This window comes from Crinia signifera, chromosome 3 (assembly GCF_055691185.1).
Source record: "Crinia signifera chromosome 3, ASM5569118v1, whole genome shotgun sequence".
NCBI classification, from domain to species: Eukaryota; Metazoa; Chordata; class Amphibia; order Anura; family Myobatrachidae; genus Crinia; species Crinia signifera.
This window is the reverse complement of record NC_139219.1, coordinates 278,219,558-278,239,541: the sequence shown is the minus strand read 5'-3', so window position 1 is coordinate 278,239,541 and position 19,984 is coordinate 278,219,558. Positions and strand designations below refer to the sequence as shown.

Below are 19,984 nucleotides of genomic sequence, written 5' to 3'. Positions count from 1 at the left end.
TTCACATCAGTCCCTGCCCCAGTGGAGCTTACAGTCTATATTCCCTACCACATGTACACGCACACACATACTAGGGTTAATTTTTGTTGGGAGCCAATTAGCCTTCCAGTATATTTTTGGATTGTGGGAGGAAACCAGAGTACCCGGAGGAAACCCACGCAAGTACGGGGAGAATATACAAACTCCGCACAGTTAGAGCCATGGTGGGGATCGAACCCATGACCTCAGTGCTGTGAGGCAGTAATGCTAACCATTACACCATCCGTACTGCCCCAGTTACAGTTATCTATGAGTCAGTGCTTCCTACTCCAATCTAACCCTATAGATTGTAAGCTTGCGAGCAGGGCCCTCCTACATTTTGACTGTCTGTAAATACCCTGTTTTGTTTCACTGTCTGCTATTGTAAAGCGCAACGGAATATGCTGCGCTATATAAGAAACTGTTAATAAATAAATAAATAAACTGTGTGTACACAGGTCTTTTAGTGTACAAATCTCATATAAATACAAATATTATTCTTATTTTATCTGTACAATATAGTACCTGCTCTGCCAGAATTGCCAGTCCTTCTCTCAAGCAGAAGAAGTTGGTAATTGGTCCTGTATGGTGGTACCTGATATAAAAATACACAGTAATACAATCAGCGCTGTTATGTTTATCGCCTGAGCAGGATAACTAGAAATATAGTAGTAATGGTCAATCCTGGAATATTAAGATACTTTAGAAGACATAGATATAGCCACACTCATTGTTGCTGCGATATATAGCTGCTTCTGCACATTTGGCGCAGCAAGTTGCACCCGCGGCTTGGAATCGCAGTGCTGCCCCATGCAGCCCTGTTGCTTTACTGCTCAGGCCACAGATCCTGAGAGCTTGACTAGGTTTCCTATAGCAAAATAGGACCCTATTTGGGTTCACTCCAAATTCAGTCCTTATGGTAAATATGATGGATCAAAAGTAATACTTTGCATATTTCATGTTTGAGACGACCTCTGTAAAACTTTGGAACCACTTTAATTTACCAGATGAAATGGGTCAACAACCTATACCTAACCCGAAGGAACCTGTAATCGGTCAGATGTAGAGGTGGATTCAATGTCGATTGCATATGTAACGCGTATGCAGCAGAGCAATGTTTTGCTTATGCACTTGCGCCAAAGCCTTACAGAACATGCTCAGTGATGGATGAGCGAGAGAGAGACAGGTTGCCAGCATTTAGGGGAGGTAAGGGGGGTAAGGTACAGGCGCAATGGGACTGTTTTCTGGGCATGCCATAGTCAACCACTGCAGGTTCGTATCAATCTGGGGATGCCAAGGTGCCTCAGATAAGACACATATTCTGAGACTTCATAGGGTTGGTCAGAGGTTCAATGGTATCACTGGTGTGCACCCACTGATTCCACTTTGAAAGTAAGCAGCAGATGTGAGACTCTATCTTATGTGTAAAGGCTCCTTCTGCCGATGTACTGCATACCTCCTTAGCATCATTTTTGGAAGTTCACTCTAGAAACTCAAGAAATTGTAGCACTCACCACTGAATCAGGCCTAATATGTCTCTCCAATGGAATTCTATTTTATATTCAAATTTCAGATGTATACGTGCAGCAAATCATATGGTGTTCAGTAGAATTCATTTAAAATCTCTGAAGAAAGGTATAATTACTAGAACTGTACTTGGACAAATGGCAACCAAATGGTTGTAATATACTGTAGATTAGCTATTAGCACGCGTTTTGTTTTGATGTCACAGAGAAGGGAGTTTTTGCAAGTAAGAAAAAGGTTTAATAAGTGATAAAATGATTTTAGAAATTTACAGTTTTGAGGGTGTTTTTTTTTTTTGATGAATTGTCCGTACTTTCTAACCTTACTCAGATGCCAAATTACACAACACAGTGGGTGTGCTGCTACTGCTTATGTGTTTTATTTTTATTTTAGTTTAAATAACTTTTTGAATTTAGATTTCTATGTGTCAATTTGTTATCACAATGGCCCTGATTCTGATCCATATGGTCCGATGGTTTGGCTTTGGGCATGCCCATATTGTTATATGCGCATGTGCAGGCATTCTGTGCGGGCGCCTTCACCGCCCTGCACAGGGGGGGGTGGGTGCGGCAGGACATGGGAACGCTGGGCGTTTCATGGGCATCCCCATGCAAACGCTGGGTGTTTCCATGTAAATGAGGATGTGGTGCGGTGTGCCGGGGGCAGCAGCCGATGTCACATGATGTCAGCCTCAGCATCAAATAGATTGACTGCTCCACCAAGTGGTACTGCTGCAAGACAGGTGAATTTTGTAATCAATAAACTCTTAAATGTATCTATATAACCCATGTACACACGGTGAGATTTTGGCAGGAGATTTTGACTAGATAATCAAAATCTCCTAGAAGGTTAGGCAAAAATCTCCCTATTTTTCTCCTGCTTAGTCAATATTGTCTAGCATAAATTGCTTAGCATAGATTGACTGTGCAGGCAAGGCAATTTTGACTAGATCATAGACTATCATTACTTAGACAAAATTGCTTAGTCAAAATTGTCCATTAGCCAATATCTCACCGTGTGGTTTTCCTGAATGTAGGACATCTGTTCAATGCAAGAAAATACTGTAGTATGCCATTTACTGAATTTTAAATTCCTAAAATATTCAAATAGTAATTGTGCATGCTTGATAGTGGGACTCACACTCTTGGTTTACCATCACAGCCCCAGTAGTTTGAAAGCCAGGTCATGTCCACATATAACGATGGTGGTTTTGTTTTACGGCTGAATATCTTCTTACTATGTAAAAAATCAAATCAGCAGTGTCACTGAGATAGTCATCATAGTGTTATGGCAATGATATACTTCTGTCTGTGCCATTCATAACTTTAAGCAAATATATCACAAATATTTGTAATCTTACTTGACATAGATCCAGGTGTATCAAGCTTCAGAGTGGAGAGTGGTAAACAACCAGCCAATCAGCTCCCAACAGACATTTTTCTAAATCACCCTGTACCATGAGACCGTGATTGTTTATCACTCTCCAACTAATCACTTTTCAAAGCTTACTACATCTCATCCTTAACCTTATGTAGTTTAGGTTTTCTTTTCTTTTTTTTACATTTGATTATATATTCTTTTAAACTATTTTGTTTTCATCAATAATCTTTATTAACATTATTTCAGTTAACCATGGAAAAGGGGGGAGGGGTACAGAAAAATAAAAAGGGGACAATGGATAGAGGAATCAAGAATAATGACATCAGGTCCAGAAACACAAACAGTTTATAACAAAATAAAAGATACAAATTATACATATAGTAAGTTATAAAGAAATTTAGGTACTTGTTTCCTAGCACGGCGCCCGTCGGGGTTGATCGCATGCCTTGAGTTAAGGTACTTAAGGCATGCGATCAACGTGATGGACGCGATTTTCTGCTAATTACCAGCTTTAATTGCCGGTAAAGACAAAATTGCGTTGATCGCGTCCATCGCGGCCCATTATAATGGGCCGCGATGCGACCGACGCGATCAACACGATTTTCCCATAGAGAACAATGTTAAATTAGTTTTAAAGTTAAAATCGCGTTGATCGCGTCGGGCGCATGCCATTATGATGGCATCCGATGCGATCGACGCGATCAACCCGATTTTACATAGAGAACAATGGGAAAAGGGCCAATATGGCCAATTTCTCATTGCATATGCCCCCTCATGGGTATTAAGTATGGTTACCCCCCATTGTTAACGCCACCCCACTATTGACGCCAACCGGAAGCGCAGCGAGCCTGCGAGGGGCGGCGGCACGCATCCTCCGACCTTTTCATACCCCCACTATCCACGTTGGTGTGGAGTTGATTTTCGCGAGCCACCGAGCCCGAGTATATGCTATCAGACTCGGCAGATCATTCCATCATTTCCTTTAAAGGATCAGATTATATCAAGAAGTAGTGGTACGCATTCCCATACAGTAGTAAACTCATGCCAGCTGATCCATTTGGGTAGAGGGGAAGAGGTAGTAAAGAAATAGGGTTCTCAAAATCTGTCCTCAGGACCACACACAGTGCATGTTTTGCAGGTCTCCACAGAATCAAGGGAAATAGTTAGTGGACCTGTGGATCTTTTAAAATGTGTCACTAAGTAATAATTGACCTAACACAGGGTTCGCCAACCCGTCGCTCGCGAGCAACGGGTAGCTCGCCGGGTGTATTTAAGTAGCTCGGCGTGCTTCCAGTGACCTCCTGCCGCGTAGAGGTTCCTTGCTTGGCGGCAGGAGGTCAGAAAGTGATGTACTGTAATGCAGCGTTTGTGGTCCTGACTTTGCGGCAGTGACCTCCTGCAGCGTAGCGGTTCCATCCTCGCTTGGCGGCAGGAGGTCTCAGAGTGACTTCGTGCCACGTGACCTCCTGACGTCCCCAGCGTATTTTCCATTTCCATAATGGGCATCATTTGTGGGGCATATGTTTAATGGGCATCATTTGTGGGGCATATGTTTAATGGGCATCATTTGTGGGGCATATGTTTAATGGGCATCATTTGTGGGGCATATGTTTAATGGGCATCATTTGTGGGGCATATGTTTAATGTGCATCATTTGTGGGGCATATGTTTAATGGGCATCATTTGTGGGGCATATGTTTAATGTGCATCATTTGTGGGGCATATGTTTAATGGGCATCATTTGTGGGGCATATGTTTAATGAGCATCAATGTGTGGGTCATATGTATAAAGGAGCTTCACATTGTGGGTCATAAGCATAATCGGCATCACGGTGTGGGGCATTTGTATAATGGAGCATCACTGTGTGGCATATGTTTAATGGAGTATCACGCTGTGGGGCATTTGTGTAACGGAGAATCATGTTGTTGGGCATATGTATAATGGGCATTGTGTGTGTGTGGCATATGTATAATGGAGCATCACGCTGTGTGGCATATGTATAATGGAGCATCACGCTGTGGGGCATATGTATAATGGAGCTTAACATTGTGTGGTATATGTATAATGGAGCATCACGGTGTGGCATATGTATAATGGAGCATCATGGTGTGTGGCATATGTATAATGGGCATTACGGTGTGTGGCATATGTATAATGGAGCATCACGCTGTGGGGCATATGTATAATGGAGCTTAACATTGTGTGGTATATGTATAATGGAGCATCACGGTGTGGCATATGTATAATGGAGCATCATGGTGTGTGGCATATGTATAATGGGCATCACGGTGTGTGGCATATGTATAATGGAGCATCACGGTGTGTGGCATATGTATAATGGAGCATCACGGTGTGTGGCATATGTATAATGGAGCATCACGGTGTGTGGCATATGTATAATGGAGCATCACGGTGTGTGGCATATGTATAATGGAGCATCACGGTGTGTGGCATATGTATAATGGAGCATCACGGTGTGCGGCATATGTATAATGGAGCATCACGGTGTGGCATATGTATAATGGTGGATCACGGTGTGGCATATGTATAATGGAGCATCACGGTGTGGGGCATATGTATAATGGAGCATCACGGTGCGGGGCATATTTATAATGGGTATCACGGACTGCACTATTGGGGTCATGTGTATCTGGCACTGCACTATTGAAGGCATATGTGTATCACACCCCCATTTTCCATGGCCCCACCCCATGTGGCTACAGCTCTTAGAGAGCTGACCATGCCCCCATAGCGGGAAAAATGGGGGATGTAGCCTCGCAGGAGTTCCACGGTACTAGCTGAACCCTCTAATTTTTGGCGCGGGCCTTCGGCACGCGCAGATGTCTCTTCTCCTCTGCCTCCAGTGTTAAGAGGTATGTTTGTGACATATTGGACCTTGCAGTGTGTGGCATATTGTGTCTGGGGCATTGCAGTGTGTGGCCTAATGTGTCAGGGGCATTACGGTTTGTGGCATTATGTGTAAAGGGCATTTTTTTTTATATTATGCAGATTTTTTAAAATTTTTTACTTTAGTAGCTCTTCGGGCGGTTTATTTTGTCGCGAGTAGCTCCCGACCCAAAAAAGGTTGGAGACCACTGATCTAACACATATCTGTCTGAGTTAGACAGAGCTGTTGGATAAATATTTAATAATACTTGAGAAGGTGTCTCCTGAATCTCCCTCTATCCCTGCTGCGATCCCCCCTGCAACGCCGCCGGCTGCATCCCCCATAGGTTTCTATGGTGGATGCGAAGCTGCCAGCCTGGCTTCGCATCCCTGGGCTATTGCCATTCTGGGACTGTCGACCTAACCCATGTCGACCTAATGACCCATGTCGACCTAACCCATGTCGACCTACACTCATGTCGACCTCATGGTGTCGACCTAATGACTGTCTAACAAGTTAACAAGTTGCTGGTGACCAACTGATCGACACCCTCTAAAACAGGGGTGTCCAACCTTTCACCTTCCCTGGGCCACATTAGAAGATGAAAATTTGGTTTGGGCCGCACATAAAATAAAATAACAGTAACGATACCTGATCATCCAAAAAAAACATAGACAACATAGTTAACATATTAAACTTAATTGGAAATGAAGTTAGTGAGATGTTTGACATTGTTTCTCACATTCTGACACAGAGAATAAGCCGAAATTCACATTCTGACACAGAGAATAAGCCAAAATTCACATTCTGACACAGAGAATAAGCCGAAATTCACTTTCTGACACAGAGAATAAGCCGAAATTCACATTGTGACACACAGAATAAGCCAAAATTCACATTGTGACACAGAAAATAAGCTGAAATACACATTCTGACACAGGGAATGAGTAAAAATTCACATTCTGACACAGGGTGCCAGATAACACATATGCCCCCACAGTGCCATATGACACATATGCCCCCACAGTGCCAGGTGACACATATGCCCCCACAGTGCCAGGTGACACATATGCCCCCACAGTGCCATATGACACATATGCCCCCACAGTGCCATATGATACATATGCCCCCACAGTGCCATATGACACATATGCCCCCAAAGTGCCATATGACACATATGCCCCCACAGTGCCATATGACACATATGCCCCCACAGTGCCATATGCCCCCACAGTGCCATATGCCCCCACAGTGCCAGGTGACACACATGCCCCCACAGTGCCAGGTGACACACATGCCCCCACAGTGCCAGGTGACACACATGCCCCACTATACATATGCCCCACATTAAGCTCCATTATACATATACCACACACACTGTCATGCACCATTATCTATATGTCCCACACCGTGATGCACCATTATACATATGCCACACCGTGATGCTCCATTATACATATGCCACACCGTGATGCTCCATTATACATATGCCCCACAATGTGAAGCTCCATTATACAAATGCCCCACAGCGTGAAGCTCCTTTATACATATGCCCCACACATTGATGCTCATTAAACATATGCCACACAAATGATGCCCATTAAACATATGCCCCACACCTTGATGCTCATTAATTAATAATCATCAAGGTGTGTGGGGCATATTCACACTTATATTCATAATGCCCCCTGGTAATGCCACTTATATTCATAATGCCCACTGGTAATGCCACTTATATTCATAATGCCCCCTGGTAATGCCACTTATATTCATAATGCCCCCTGGTAATGCCACTTATATTCATAATGCCCCCTGGCATTACCAGGGGGCATTATGAATATAAGTGGCATTATCAGGGGGCATTATGAATATAAGTGGCATTATCAGGGGGCATTATGAATATAAGTGGCATTATCAGGGGGCATTATGAATATAATGCCCCCTGGTAATGCCACTTATATTCATAATGCCCCCTGTAGTGATTACTCACCGCAGCTGATGGTAGTGGGGGTATGAGAAGTCACCGCTGGCCTGGCTGCCTGCTCCTGCCGCCGCCACCCATCAGATCATCATCCAGCCCTGCGCGCTGCTGGGATGAGTCACGTGGGGGAAGCGCCAGCACAGACGTCCTTCGGACCGCGGGAGCAGCTGAGTGCGCCTGCGCATGCACACCAGCGCTCCCGCGGCCATTTTAGGTTTGGGAGATCTCGATGCTGGCCGCGGCCATCTTTACTTTGGGCACAGTGCCGCGGCCAGCACGGAGACGCTGCTGCGGGCGGAGTTGCCCTATAATTTATACTTAGAATTTCTATAAAATGCACTGGGCCGCATTACTACCCGACCTGGGCCGCATGCGGCCCGCGGGCCGCGGGTTGGACAAGCCTGCTCTAAAAGCACCACTGAGACATATTTTATTTTAGTCAGATACTATTTAACTGGATGTGTGGAACATTACAAGTCATAACCTACCAGTACATTTTAAGAGGGTGGGAGGAGAATGGGGTACTTGGAGGAAGCCCATGAAAGCATGAATAGAATATACAAACTGTACACAGTTGGAGTTGTGGGAATGAACCCAAGACCTCAGGCAGTAATGCTAACCAATACAGCATCTGTGCAGTCCCAGTAATAAACCCATAGACACAGCAATGCCAGACTTTGCCCAGTTGTTCAAAGTATGTAATTATTTCCAATGAGATTCAAGGTTATTACAAGTTGCATGTATGAGCATGAGTGTGTACTGCTTGCTAACTACTATTATACTGTATGTGGATGTGGCTCTACTGTCATCTACAGGCTAAAGTCGGTAGGATTCTGACAGCATGATATATAACAGATGCTAGATCCTTTATGCATACTGTACCTCGCTGCATCACTGAATGAGATGGGTGCTGTGCCTGGTGGGGCATTTAATACCTTCTGAGATCCAGAGTATAATATATCAATCCCTAGGAGAAACAATAGTCAGAATGCAAATAAATAAAACATGATAAAATAAAGGTTAGAGAATGATATTAACATCAGGGAAATGTATTTTGTTATTGTGTACATGTATATTTAGCCTAGAATGAGCACAACAGTATAGGTTATATGAAACTATGACAATCCCAATACCCTATATGTATACAGAACAATATGCTTCCTTTCCTGGTGTCGGCTGTTTCCTACCAACTGTAATCTGTGCCATACAACAATGCTTACAATGGATGCATAATAATTATAAAGTAAAAGCAGTATTTGAATGGGTAAAAAATGATTGCAAGGTGATGTATAGCAATCTATGCACTTGTGTAAAGGCCCATACACACTTGACGATTTTCAGCTGAAAATCGGTCAAAACAGCCGTTTTTAGCGATTTTCGGCCGAAAATCGCCCAGTGTGTATGCCCCGGAGATTGCCGACTAGCGATGATGCGCGCTCCCGCATCATCGCTAGGAAAGATGGTTTTTCATCCATCATCGCCATGTGTGTACGCCTGCCGGGCTGAAAGATTAACCACTTTCAGCCCGGCGGACCGCCCCCCCGCCCCCTCGCCCGTCATACTCACCCCTGTGCTCCGTCTGGCTGGCCGGCTGGATGCTGCTGCTGCTGCTGCAGAGACCTGCTAGCCCCGCCCCCAGCCTAAACACACGGAGCAGACAGCACTGCTCCCTGCTAACACCTGCTGGGCACCAATAGTTATATTATTCTGCCCACTGCCACCAATGTATTCATTAAATGCACCAATATATATATAATATATATATATATATATATATATATATATATATATAAGTCACTTTGCAAAGAGATGACATCCTGATCTGATTTTATTCCTTACGCCAGGGGTGTCCAAACTTTTTGCGGCGAGGGCCAGATTTGGTGAAGTGTAAATGTGTGGGGGCCGACCATTCAGCCTGACATTATTTGTGAGCCAGAGGACGTAGAGGCAAAGCAGGCACTGCAAGGACAGGAGATGCTTGGGCTCATGCTGCTGCCCTCCTCCTGTCTGCATGTAATACCCCTTTTACACCAGAGGTTGGACCCGGGATATTGCCTCTCCAGTCAGGGGCAGGGCATGGTGTAAATGGGCTGAAAAAAAATAACACGGGTACTGTTCCCCGGGAATCTGACCCGGCAAATGTTCAGGGTCGGACATGGGGCTTATCCGGGGCTCAGGGTGGTGTAAATGGTCATTATCCGGGTTATTTGGCAGGGAGAAGGCCGCAAAGAGCTGATTGGTGCTTCTGCGGCTCTGGCAGATAGTGTCATCTGCCGGAGACCTGCACATGGAGCAGCGCAGCAGCAGCAGAAGCAGCAGCGTTACCACACTGTGTGCAGACTGTGCCCTACACTACAGCAACAGTCTGTGCTGGAAGCACTCTCCCCAGTTAGTTTACAGCCTCAGCTGCGGGAACACACGCTGGCTGTCACACAGTGTGTCCCAGTGTGTTACAAGTTTGTATTCAGACGCATCTTCATCTTTCTTTATGAGAATACATAACATCTATAAAGATTCCAATGTATGATGATTTTATGCATATTTTCAGCTTAATAAAGCAAAAAAACTTGAGGAGTGTCATGTTCCATTTGTTGTGACCTCATCAACAGGCCAAAAATCCATTTCTTAATGACAGCAGCAAGGAAAGGCAGGGCTGATCCGTTCTCAGTGTAAAAGGGCATTACCCGGGAATAACCTGGATTGAAGTGCAGTGTAAATGGGGTCTGAGGCAGGGCATGCCCTGGTAATTTCCCGGGTTCAATTTCCCGGGTCCTACCCGGCATTCTGGTGTAAAAGTGGTATTACAGGAACAAGCTTCCCCCTTGCTGCCCCCCTCCCCAAACACTGCTGCCACTGTGATTGTGGAGTAGCATACCTGCCAACTGTCACGATTACAGCGGGACAGTCCCGATTTTTGGGTCCTGTTCCGCTGTCCCACCCGCGGCAGGCATTGTCCCGCTGCCGGGGGTGGCAATTGGGAGACCCCCCAATCTAATAGAATAGACGCTGTACGCATGCGCACAGCGTCTATTCTCGTATGAAAATGAGGTTGCGGCTAATTAGCATAAGCCGCACCCTCATTTGCATACGTCCCACCCCCTTTTCGGGCGCTAACGCGGCTTCGCCGCACGAGTGTCCCTATTTCCCCAACACAGAAGTTGGGAGGTATGGAGTAGGGTGAAATACAATTGCAGCAGCAGGTGTAGGACGCCAAACACATCTGACTGTGGCGGCCGGCACCTCCTTACTGCAGCAGACAGCAAGGTAAAGGTGCGCTCACCGGGACCCCACCTTTAGTGTCCTGCGCTGTGCTTCCCACATCTGATGCTCTGCCCACTTCCAGCTGGAGGCTGCGGGCCACTTGAAATGACAGCATGGGCCACAATTGGCCCCTGGGCCTGACTTTGGACATGCCTGACCACCTAGGTCATTAACAAATACAGTATATTAAAAATAAGTGGCCCCAGGCTCAGCACAGTGCCTTGAGGTATACCACACCATAATAAATGAGGACATGAAACAAGTAAGTTCTATGTATAATACCGTCCCATCTGCATTTTTATATCAGAGATATAATGTTACATGCTGGAATAAATGTATTCAATCAAGAATAGAACTGGCCACACGAGGACCAGTCCTGATACACATTGTGGGATTGTGTCCAATTGGATGAAATGGGGCCACTGTTTGCTGTGCTGGCACAGTATGCATCACCTTCTGACTGCATTCACCAACATGCCAAACGTGAACATGTTTATATTCCCCCATTATATTTCCCCATTCACCAAATCCCTCAGAGTCTGCAGTGTGTGTGTGTGTGTATGGAGCTATAGTACACAGAAGGGGCATTTACAAAATACATTTGCTTTTCATCAATCAGAATAGGGAATCTGCCACTCCTAGTAACTGAGCTTACCTGTGAGTACATACAGTATACATAAATAGATGGGTATATAAGTAATCCTTACCCTGTTTGTCCATGTAGATGGGAGCACCTCCTAAAGATGCCACAGAGTCTACCAGAAGCAGGCAGTTATACCTATGGATAGCACACAGAGGTCAGATAGGAAGATTTGTGGTTTCATCAGTAATTAGCATCCGTCAGTCCATATATATAAATCAAATACGTGTGAATCTTAGCAAATTGGGAGTTCTTAGTAGCATAGGGGCAACTACTGTAACCATTGGGACACCAGTTATTTTGGAACACACCTACCCCTTTCACATTGCAAATGCCAGGTCCCGATTACACCGCCCACCAACACAGGTTCCAACCCGGGTAAAACCCTTCTTTTAACCTGGGTCGGAATGCCGGGTTGCTGGGCCTTGGCACTTTGACACTGCACAGAGATCCGGGTCAATCTGGCAAGAATCCGGGTTGGACCTGGGTTATTTGTGCGGTGTGAAAGGGGTGTTACTTAAGCATTCGACATAGGGTGACATCACAATTAGGCGATTACAGGATTGTTCACCCAAATCTTTACCGTGCCACATAGAAGAATGTGAATAGTGACAATGGCATTATTCTTTATATTACAAGCTGAGATGAGTGCACTGACAGATTGATACAGTAGTGCAATGTAAGGGGCATGCTCTATAGACTGATTATTATTATTATTATTATTTTATTTATAAGGCGCCACAAGTGTTTCGCAGCGCCGTACAAAGGAACAATACAGGGAGACAAAACTTGGCATAACATTGAATAAATAACAAAAATACAGTACAAATAAAGAGCACCACAGTTCAATACACATTACAGCTTAAATGTAAGTAGTGAGGACCCAATCAACATACAACTAGAGGCTTGAGGCCAATGATGGAGATGAGTATGAAGATGGTCACTGAGTGTTGGAGTAAAGGAGAGCTGTGAGTGAAATGTGAAGAGAAGTGGGCTTTGACAACAGGAGGGAAGAGGGCCCTACTCGGAGGAGCTTACAATCTAGTAGGAAGGGGTGACAGACAGATTACAAGAGGTGCAAGCGAGGGGGTGGTGGTTAGATAGCAGGATGTAAACAGGAAACAGGCAAGGGGTCGGAGAACCAGCTGGTTTATGCAGTGAAAGACTGATGTGTGGATATGTTAGGCACAGTGATTGGATGTTTCTCAGTCTATCACAAACTTTAAACTGACTCGACCAAAATATCATTACTGCCCTCCTGTGTATATACAGCTAAGGTATCCTTTACTTCTATGACTCCACTAATGGCGAATCAGCAGGTGCCAATTAATGATTTGGTCAACTGTACTGTATTTGGCTTTTAATCGTTCCATTGAAATGCACCAGTGGTGGTTTGTCCCCGGTCTACATTGTGAGGTGCAGGCTCCATGCTGTGAACTGTGTCGTCTCAATCTACTCTACTCCCCGATCTCTCATCATAGATAAAGTCCATGTAGGTATGTATGTACTGTGAACGTCTATCCACTGGTTGCTAAAGTCAACTGATGCATGGATGAAACCAGCCTCCTGTAATAAACCCAGCACTTTCATTTGTACTCAATGGGGCCACAGCATAGATTGCACACAACTGGTTGTCCTTCACACTGCTTTCTCTTCTGAGGCTGTAGATGCACATACCTGTGGCACAGGTCTCCGACACCATCTAATGGCTGCACCACTCCGCTAGATGATTCTCCATGGGTGATAAAGAAGAGGGAGGGCTTGTGTTGTGCCAGACCCTGGAAAAGGGTAATGATATATAAACTGCAGGCTATAAAACAGTGCATCATTGTTTATTAAAATGTGTATGGTTACATCATGTAAATGATGATGGTTCTTCAATATATCTCCAAATGCAACACAGTGGTTATTACTTCCTTGCCTGAATGTATCATAGTGCACTATTCATAAGGTTCAGTAAATTGGTTAATGAGCCATTATGTTTTCATATGTACAGTAGGCTTCTTCACCATAACAGGGGCAGCCAGCGCCAGTAGGGACAGAACTGCTCAGAGCATGCACAGGATGCTTACGGCGTCTGTTTCACGCTGCAATCTACCAAAGGACGTTCTGGCTGTGCAGAAGCAGTGATCCTGGCTGCTGTCTCAGGCACCTTGCTAGTCAGATGCTGGGACCGAGGGACAGCAACGGTGCCATCCACAGATCCAGAGACGCTTCTTGCACACACTTGGTTACAGCCCTGGTAGTCACTGAGTATCCATACATTTATACCCCTTTCACACTGCACAAATAACCGGGTCCTTCCCAGGTTGTTGCCGGGTCAACCAGGGTCAATATGCGGTGTGAAAGGGCCTTTTGAAAAATCCTAGTTCCGGCAATCCGACCTGGGTTAAAAGAAGGGTTTTACCCATCTCAGACTCGGCAGTGAGGACGGGTAACCCGGATTGAGCAACCCGAGTCCCGTTCACAATATAGCTCCAAGAGCTGCCTCCTCCCTGCCCACCGATGGCCCCATGCCGCTCCGCCCGCCATTATTATGTCAGTGACCTGGATCTGTACTGGGGGAACATTTTCACATTTAACACAATATATTTACATTTATCTTTGGCAATAATGTAAGTTATAGTATACATGTAAATACCTTTTCTATGTCCTGTAAAGTGAATCCCTCACCAGGGGGCTTTGTCAGGATACGGACATCAGCACCTGCATTACATAAAGAGGTGGTTCATCATTACAGCATATATATCACAGTTCTTAAGCTTTTATACCCAGGATCCATATTATGCGCATAAATCAGATTACTTCTCAGTTGTTATTATTAATGTCCTCCATTTGTTATTGCTGTTGTCATCTTAGTATATTATTGCTAAATATTGTAGACAGAATGAGAGATTTGCATAAGTTGATAAGAAGTGTAACAAGCGGTTCTTTAAAGACTCCGGCTAAGCATAATGAGCTGCCGCAGCTCATCTTCTACAGAAGCCTTAGTCATTGCTAGGTGACTGGGGTTTACCCAATCTTCCGGTCAACGTCTATCCACTGGTTGCTGGGCAACAGAGATGCCCAGCTGTAGTGGGGGTTTCTTGATTATCAGAGCGTACAGTGCACCAGCTGCAAATTATTTTCATTAAGAGAGGTTGAACTGGGCTGGCTCTTATCAATTGGACACTTTAAATTCCCCTCTGCCCTGCCAGCTACTGTTTAGTAGTCCTAGCTCGCTGTCTACCGAAATTTGTTTTTTGGCGCTCTGTCCAGATCGAGGAATTCTTGCATTCTTGACCTGTATAATCTGTGTGTAGTCCGGCATGTTTAGTGCCACCCAGACCATGCGATCCTGCATTCCTGACCTGCATCATCTGTCAGAAGACTTGCATGGTTGTTGTCATCTGTGACTGTGCTATCCTTCATACCTGGCCTGTGTCACCTGCCAGAAGTCCTGCATGGCTGCCATCATATCATGGGAAAGTGTTATCCTGTATACCTGGCCTCTGTCTCCTGCTAGAATACCTGCACAGTTGTGATCATCTAGGACCCTGCTGTCCTGCATACGTGGTCTGTATCCCCTGCCAAGAGTCTTGCACGGAAGTTATAATCTGAGACCGTGCTATCCTATATCATGTGTCAGAAATCCTGAACAGTCGATATCATCTGACAAGGTAGTATCCTGTATATCTGAGGTATTGGTGATGGTTCCCAATCCAGTCATCCCTTTCGGACAGTCCTATTATGTCCACATCCAGAATAGTAGGAATCTTTCGCAGGGCCGTCTATTTGTATGGGCTTAATGGCACTTGCCACAGGTGTATATGGGCCCTATTCTGAAAGCTGAGGATCCCCTTTTTCCAGGGATACCAGAATTTTGAAAATCGGCCCTGGGGAACTGGAGATATCCAACTTCAAACAGCAGTCCGCATCTGACCTGTTAATTGCAATTCCCAGTCAAATTTCTCAGGTTCTCTCTGACTTAGAGTTTTTCTGAGAGTATATTCCAAAAGCTGGGACTCTCTCCTTTCTGTCGCCACTAGCGGCTTGTCTCAATCATGCCCAGAAACAGAGATATCAGCCTTCCAGCAGCCGGTCCCTGCTCCAGCTCCAAACGTCTGGTGTACAGTTTTATATTTTTGTCAATGGATTGCTCTGGCTCCTGATCTCTGATCCCCAAGTTCCCAGCACCTCCTGAAAGTTTGGACTCTAGGTTTTTATACTATTGAAGGCTAAGAGATCTATTTCCAGATAATGGAGATATCTGCAGTCAAACAAGCTGCCCTTCATTCAGCTCAGTGCCCCCTTCCACACGTTAGTGTTCTCCCTCCCACCACCTGTGCAGTAAAGGAGTAATTAGCAGAAGTTACTGCTCCAGGTCCTACATGTTGAATGGAAGATAGAGCACCCCCTGTCACCCGTGGGACATCAAAGCTGCTGCTGATAGCACCCCCCACCCCTAGGAGGGGAGAATGGGTAAGGGCCCCAGTGCATTGCTTTGCCCAGGGGCCCACACTGCTGTTAAGACGGCCCTGATCTTTCGGTATTCTTCTAATGTTGTAAGCCATTACTGTCCAAGCATAAATCCAGGCATTCTCCACCAGGAGCGTACTTAGCTCTATGGGAACAGCGGGTGACTGTTAGTGGGGGAAAAACTCACCTATTGAGACTCTAATGGTCTCATGTAAACACGGGACTAGAAGAATACTTGCCAATAGGAATTTAAGGGGTGGATACCCAAACCTTGGCCAGTGATTCTGATCAGTTGTAGCATCAATCTTTTTTTACGAGGGAGAGTCACCAAGAGCATAAGCAAAAGTGCCAAAGAAGGGGAGGGGTCAGACACCCTGTAGAAGGGGAAGGGTCAGACACAGTGCAAAACAAAAATCCTGTGAAAGACAGGAAGACATAGTTGTCTTTAATTTTCAACATATTACCCCACACCCCCTGAAATGCCTGTACTCTCTAATGTTTTATCTTTTGTCAGGACCTATAAGCAGCATTCATTTGATTTTGAAATAGAACTACAGTATATAGATTTCATCGTCTACTTAAGCATAAAGATTTTTTTGCCAAACAAGATCAGACTACAGTTACATTTAAACCTAGAAGCATCCTGGAAGTAATCCCTCAATTGACACCTTTAAAAGACTAGTCAAAAGAGATTCTCTTATTTATAGAGAAACAAAGGATTTCCATTTCAAATTTAACTAGCGAAGATAATTTGGCTGTTAAATCTGTAGGGAACAATAAATAAATAATTATTTGCCCATCAGATAAAGGGGTGAGGTATTGTGCTCAGTGCCAGATTAAGCCTTTCCGGGAGCCTGGGGCACTTTAGACAGGGGGGCCCCCTTGCATTTGTCATTACTGGCCACAACTGCATGGGAGAATATTACACTGTCAAAACACTGAGTAAAGGCAGTATAAACTTGGTCAATGGGTAACTGCAGGGGGGAGATAAATTCATACATACCACATGAAAAACCTGTGTTTGTCCCTCTGCACCTTATTTTGTAGGACTGGAGGAGACCTCACAGTCCCAGTGCTGCCTCTGATTAAAAACCCTCCCATGACTAGGCTGCTGCTGCTGTCCTCCATGGGCATGAGAAGCATGTAATGAGCTCCACCAATCAGAGCTCAGCACAAACCTCTCAGCCTCTGCCCTCTTGTGCAAAGTGTCTCTTAGTCCACCCCCAGTAATGCATTGCGCACTTGTGCAGTCAGTGTGCCTTGGCACCCCATGCTCAGCTCCATTAATCATTGTCACATCAGCAGATAGGTGAAGCTGCAGCACTACCCCACTCCCATGCACAAAACCTTTAGCTAAAAAATTTTGGTACTTGTGTAGTATCACGGCTCCCACGATGTGCATCGCATAAGAAAAAATCGCAGGCCATCGCATGCCATCGCATGCGATGTGATGCGATGCGATGCCATTTTTCAAAGAAATCATTGATATGTGTTGAAATCATGTTAAATGCACCCCAAAGGGCATTTGTTACTGTACCACCCCCACTATGAACGCCAACCCGAAGCATGGCGAGCGCAGCGAGCCCGCGTGGGGCGGCGGTACGTGTCCTACGACCTTTTCATACCCCCACTATCCACGTCGGCATGAAGTTGAGAATAGAAAGTGTGGCGAGCCACGAGCCCGAAGCGTGGCGAGCGCAGCGTGCCCCACGAGGGGACGCGGATACCTTCACAGGTATCCGCGTCCCCTCGCGGGCTTCACAGGTATCCGCGTCCCCTCGCGGGGCGCGCTGCGCTCGCCACGCTTCGGGCGCAGTGGCTCGCTGCGCTCGCCACACTTTCTATTCTCAACTCCACGCCGACATGGATAGTGGGGGTATGAAAAGGTCGTAGGTCGCGTACCGCGCCCCTCGCGGGCTCGCTGCGCTCGCCACGCTTCGGGTTGGCGTTAATAGTGGGGGTGGTACAGTGTGAAAAAAGACATTTGGGGTGCATTTAACATGTTTGCTACTAATTTAAATGCATTTGGATGCATTTGTGATCAAAATCGCATGCCATCGCATGCCATCGCATGGCATGCCATGCGATGGCATGCGATTTTTACAACAAATACATAAAAACCTCGGAAAAATCGCATCGCATCGCATGCCACTACATATGTCATGCGATGGCATGCAATGGGAGCCGTGAAGGTATACAAGTATCAATTTTTTTTTTTAAATACATGACAACCACAGGGGGCCCCTTGCTTTTGCCCCTGCTTTAATCCGGCCCTGATTGTGCTATTGAATAGATATGACTATGTTACAGAGATAAAAAGACAATTGGCTGATGTGTGCTCATGAGAAGAAAATTGATACTGTGGTTGATTTGTGTTTACTGAATGGATGGATATATACATCTACCTCTGAATTTTTAATATACACACATCCTAGAACACCTTGATGTATGTACTCCCTGCAGGGAGGCTGATAATATCCTCCTGTGGTTCACTTTATCAGCCAGTTTCGCAATTTATTAATTTTTGGCTACAACCTGTGGTTTGAAATATTTACTACTTTTTGAAGAATGCCACTGATTTTATTACTTAATTTGATGCACTTGGCACCTGAATCTAGCCTGGACACATTACCAGCCTATATACTAATATCACCCATCTTGATGGTATAGACTTGGTTCAGGCACTGATCTCCTCTAGTCCACACTTTAAGTGACTTCCTGATATTTTTTTGTTATTGTTAATGGATATAGTTTTGAAGAAGAATTATTTTCTTTTTTCAAAAATAGTTTTTTTTTTTACAACTTAGAGGAACCGCAATGGGGTCAACTATGGCACCCCTCATGTGAAAATATTTTCAAAATATTATGTCTCATCTTTTGTTTGCTCAATTCAAATATTTTATGTACATTACATTGATTCCTTGTGTGGACTGGGGGAGCTAATATCACCACATTCATAGATGTCCTCCATTCACTGAGTACCACCATTAGGTTCACTCTTTCTTTTAGTGAAACCACTATCAACTATTTAGATATTTGTGTCTTTTGGAAGGCTATCCACTAGCATCTTTAGTAAGTAAGTATAATTTATATAGTGCACTTTCTCCAACAGGACTCGAAAGGAAACAGATAAGAACCTATTACTTATGGCCAATAGTGTTTACCCGTTGCCTTTAAAATGAGGCTTTGTTCATGGATTACCACACATTTATTTTCCAGGCAACAAAGCTACAAGAAGAGGACACAAGTCCAAGCTAACACCAGTGGGAACAGACCAGGTGTATAGTGCAAAAAAACAGTATCTTGCCAATAATTAACCTGGTTTGGGTACAGGAGCACAGACTCGTGTGGATGTAATAGGGTTAGAGTTCGACAGAGCTGACATCCTGTTAAAGAGACAGCAACACTATCTGACCCTCTGTCTCGCAAACACACCACAAGCATCCATTTAATAATAGCCCACAAGCTTAATGATGTGCTACAATCCTCTTAGCAATTTGCCACCTGTAAGCATCACTCAGCTGCCCTGGCAAACTTTTACATATTGCAGGGACAAAACATTTTCCATCCCTGCGATTAGCAGAAAAGCTTTTTATTGCTGCATATTTATAAAATATCTATTTAATACAATTTTGAGTGAAAAGGGGTGGGGAGGGAGCGGAGCCATATGGGCGGCTACTTGTCCAGAGCGATAGCACCATTTTAGCCAAGCCCCCGACATGCAATGCTGTTTTTTATGGCATTGCACTGTGGTGGGCGGGGCTAAAACGGCACTATTCACGGGTGCTGGCGGGGGGTCGCGGGAGCCAGGCAGTTTTGCGGGAGGGTTGCCCC

General features: G+C 45.0%; 1 protein-coding gene across 1 annotated transcript in view; it reads right to left on the bottom strand.

The window, feature by feature from the left end:
- The window catches only part of AGXT (alanine--glyoxylate aminotransferase), a 43,610-nt gene that overhangs the window by 7,300 nt on the left and 16,326 nt on the right, over positions 1 to 19,984 (bottom strand). The window contains exons 3-8 of the mRNA XM_083178175.1: positions 14,334 to 14,398; positions 13,370 to 13,470; positions 11,760 to 11,830; positions 8,674 to 8,758; positions 2,683 to 2,778; positions 544 to 613 (exon numbers count right to left, since the gene is read on the bottom strand). Coding sequence (XP_083034301.1) covers positions 544 to 613; positions 2,683 to 2,778; positions 8,674 to 8,758; positions 11,760 to 11,830; positions 13,370 to 13,470; positions 14,334 to 14,398 — 488 coding nt within the window. The remainder of the gene's footprint in view (positions 1 to 543; positions 614 to 2,682; positions 2,779 to 8,673; positions 8,759 to 11,759; positions 11,831 to 13,369; positions 13,471 to 14,333; positions 14,399 to 19,984) is intronic.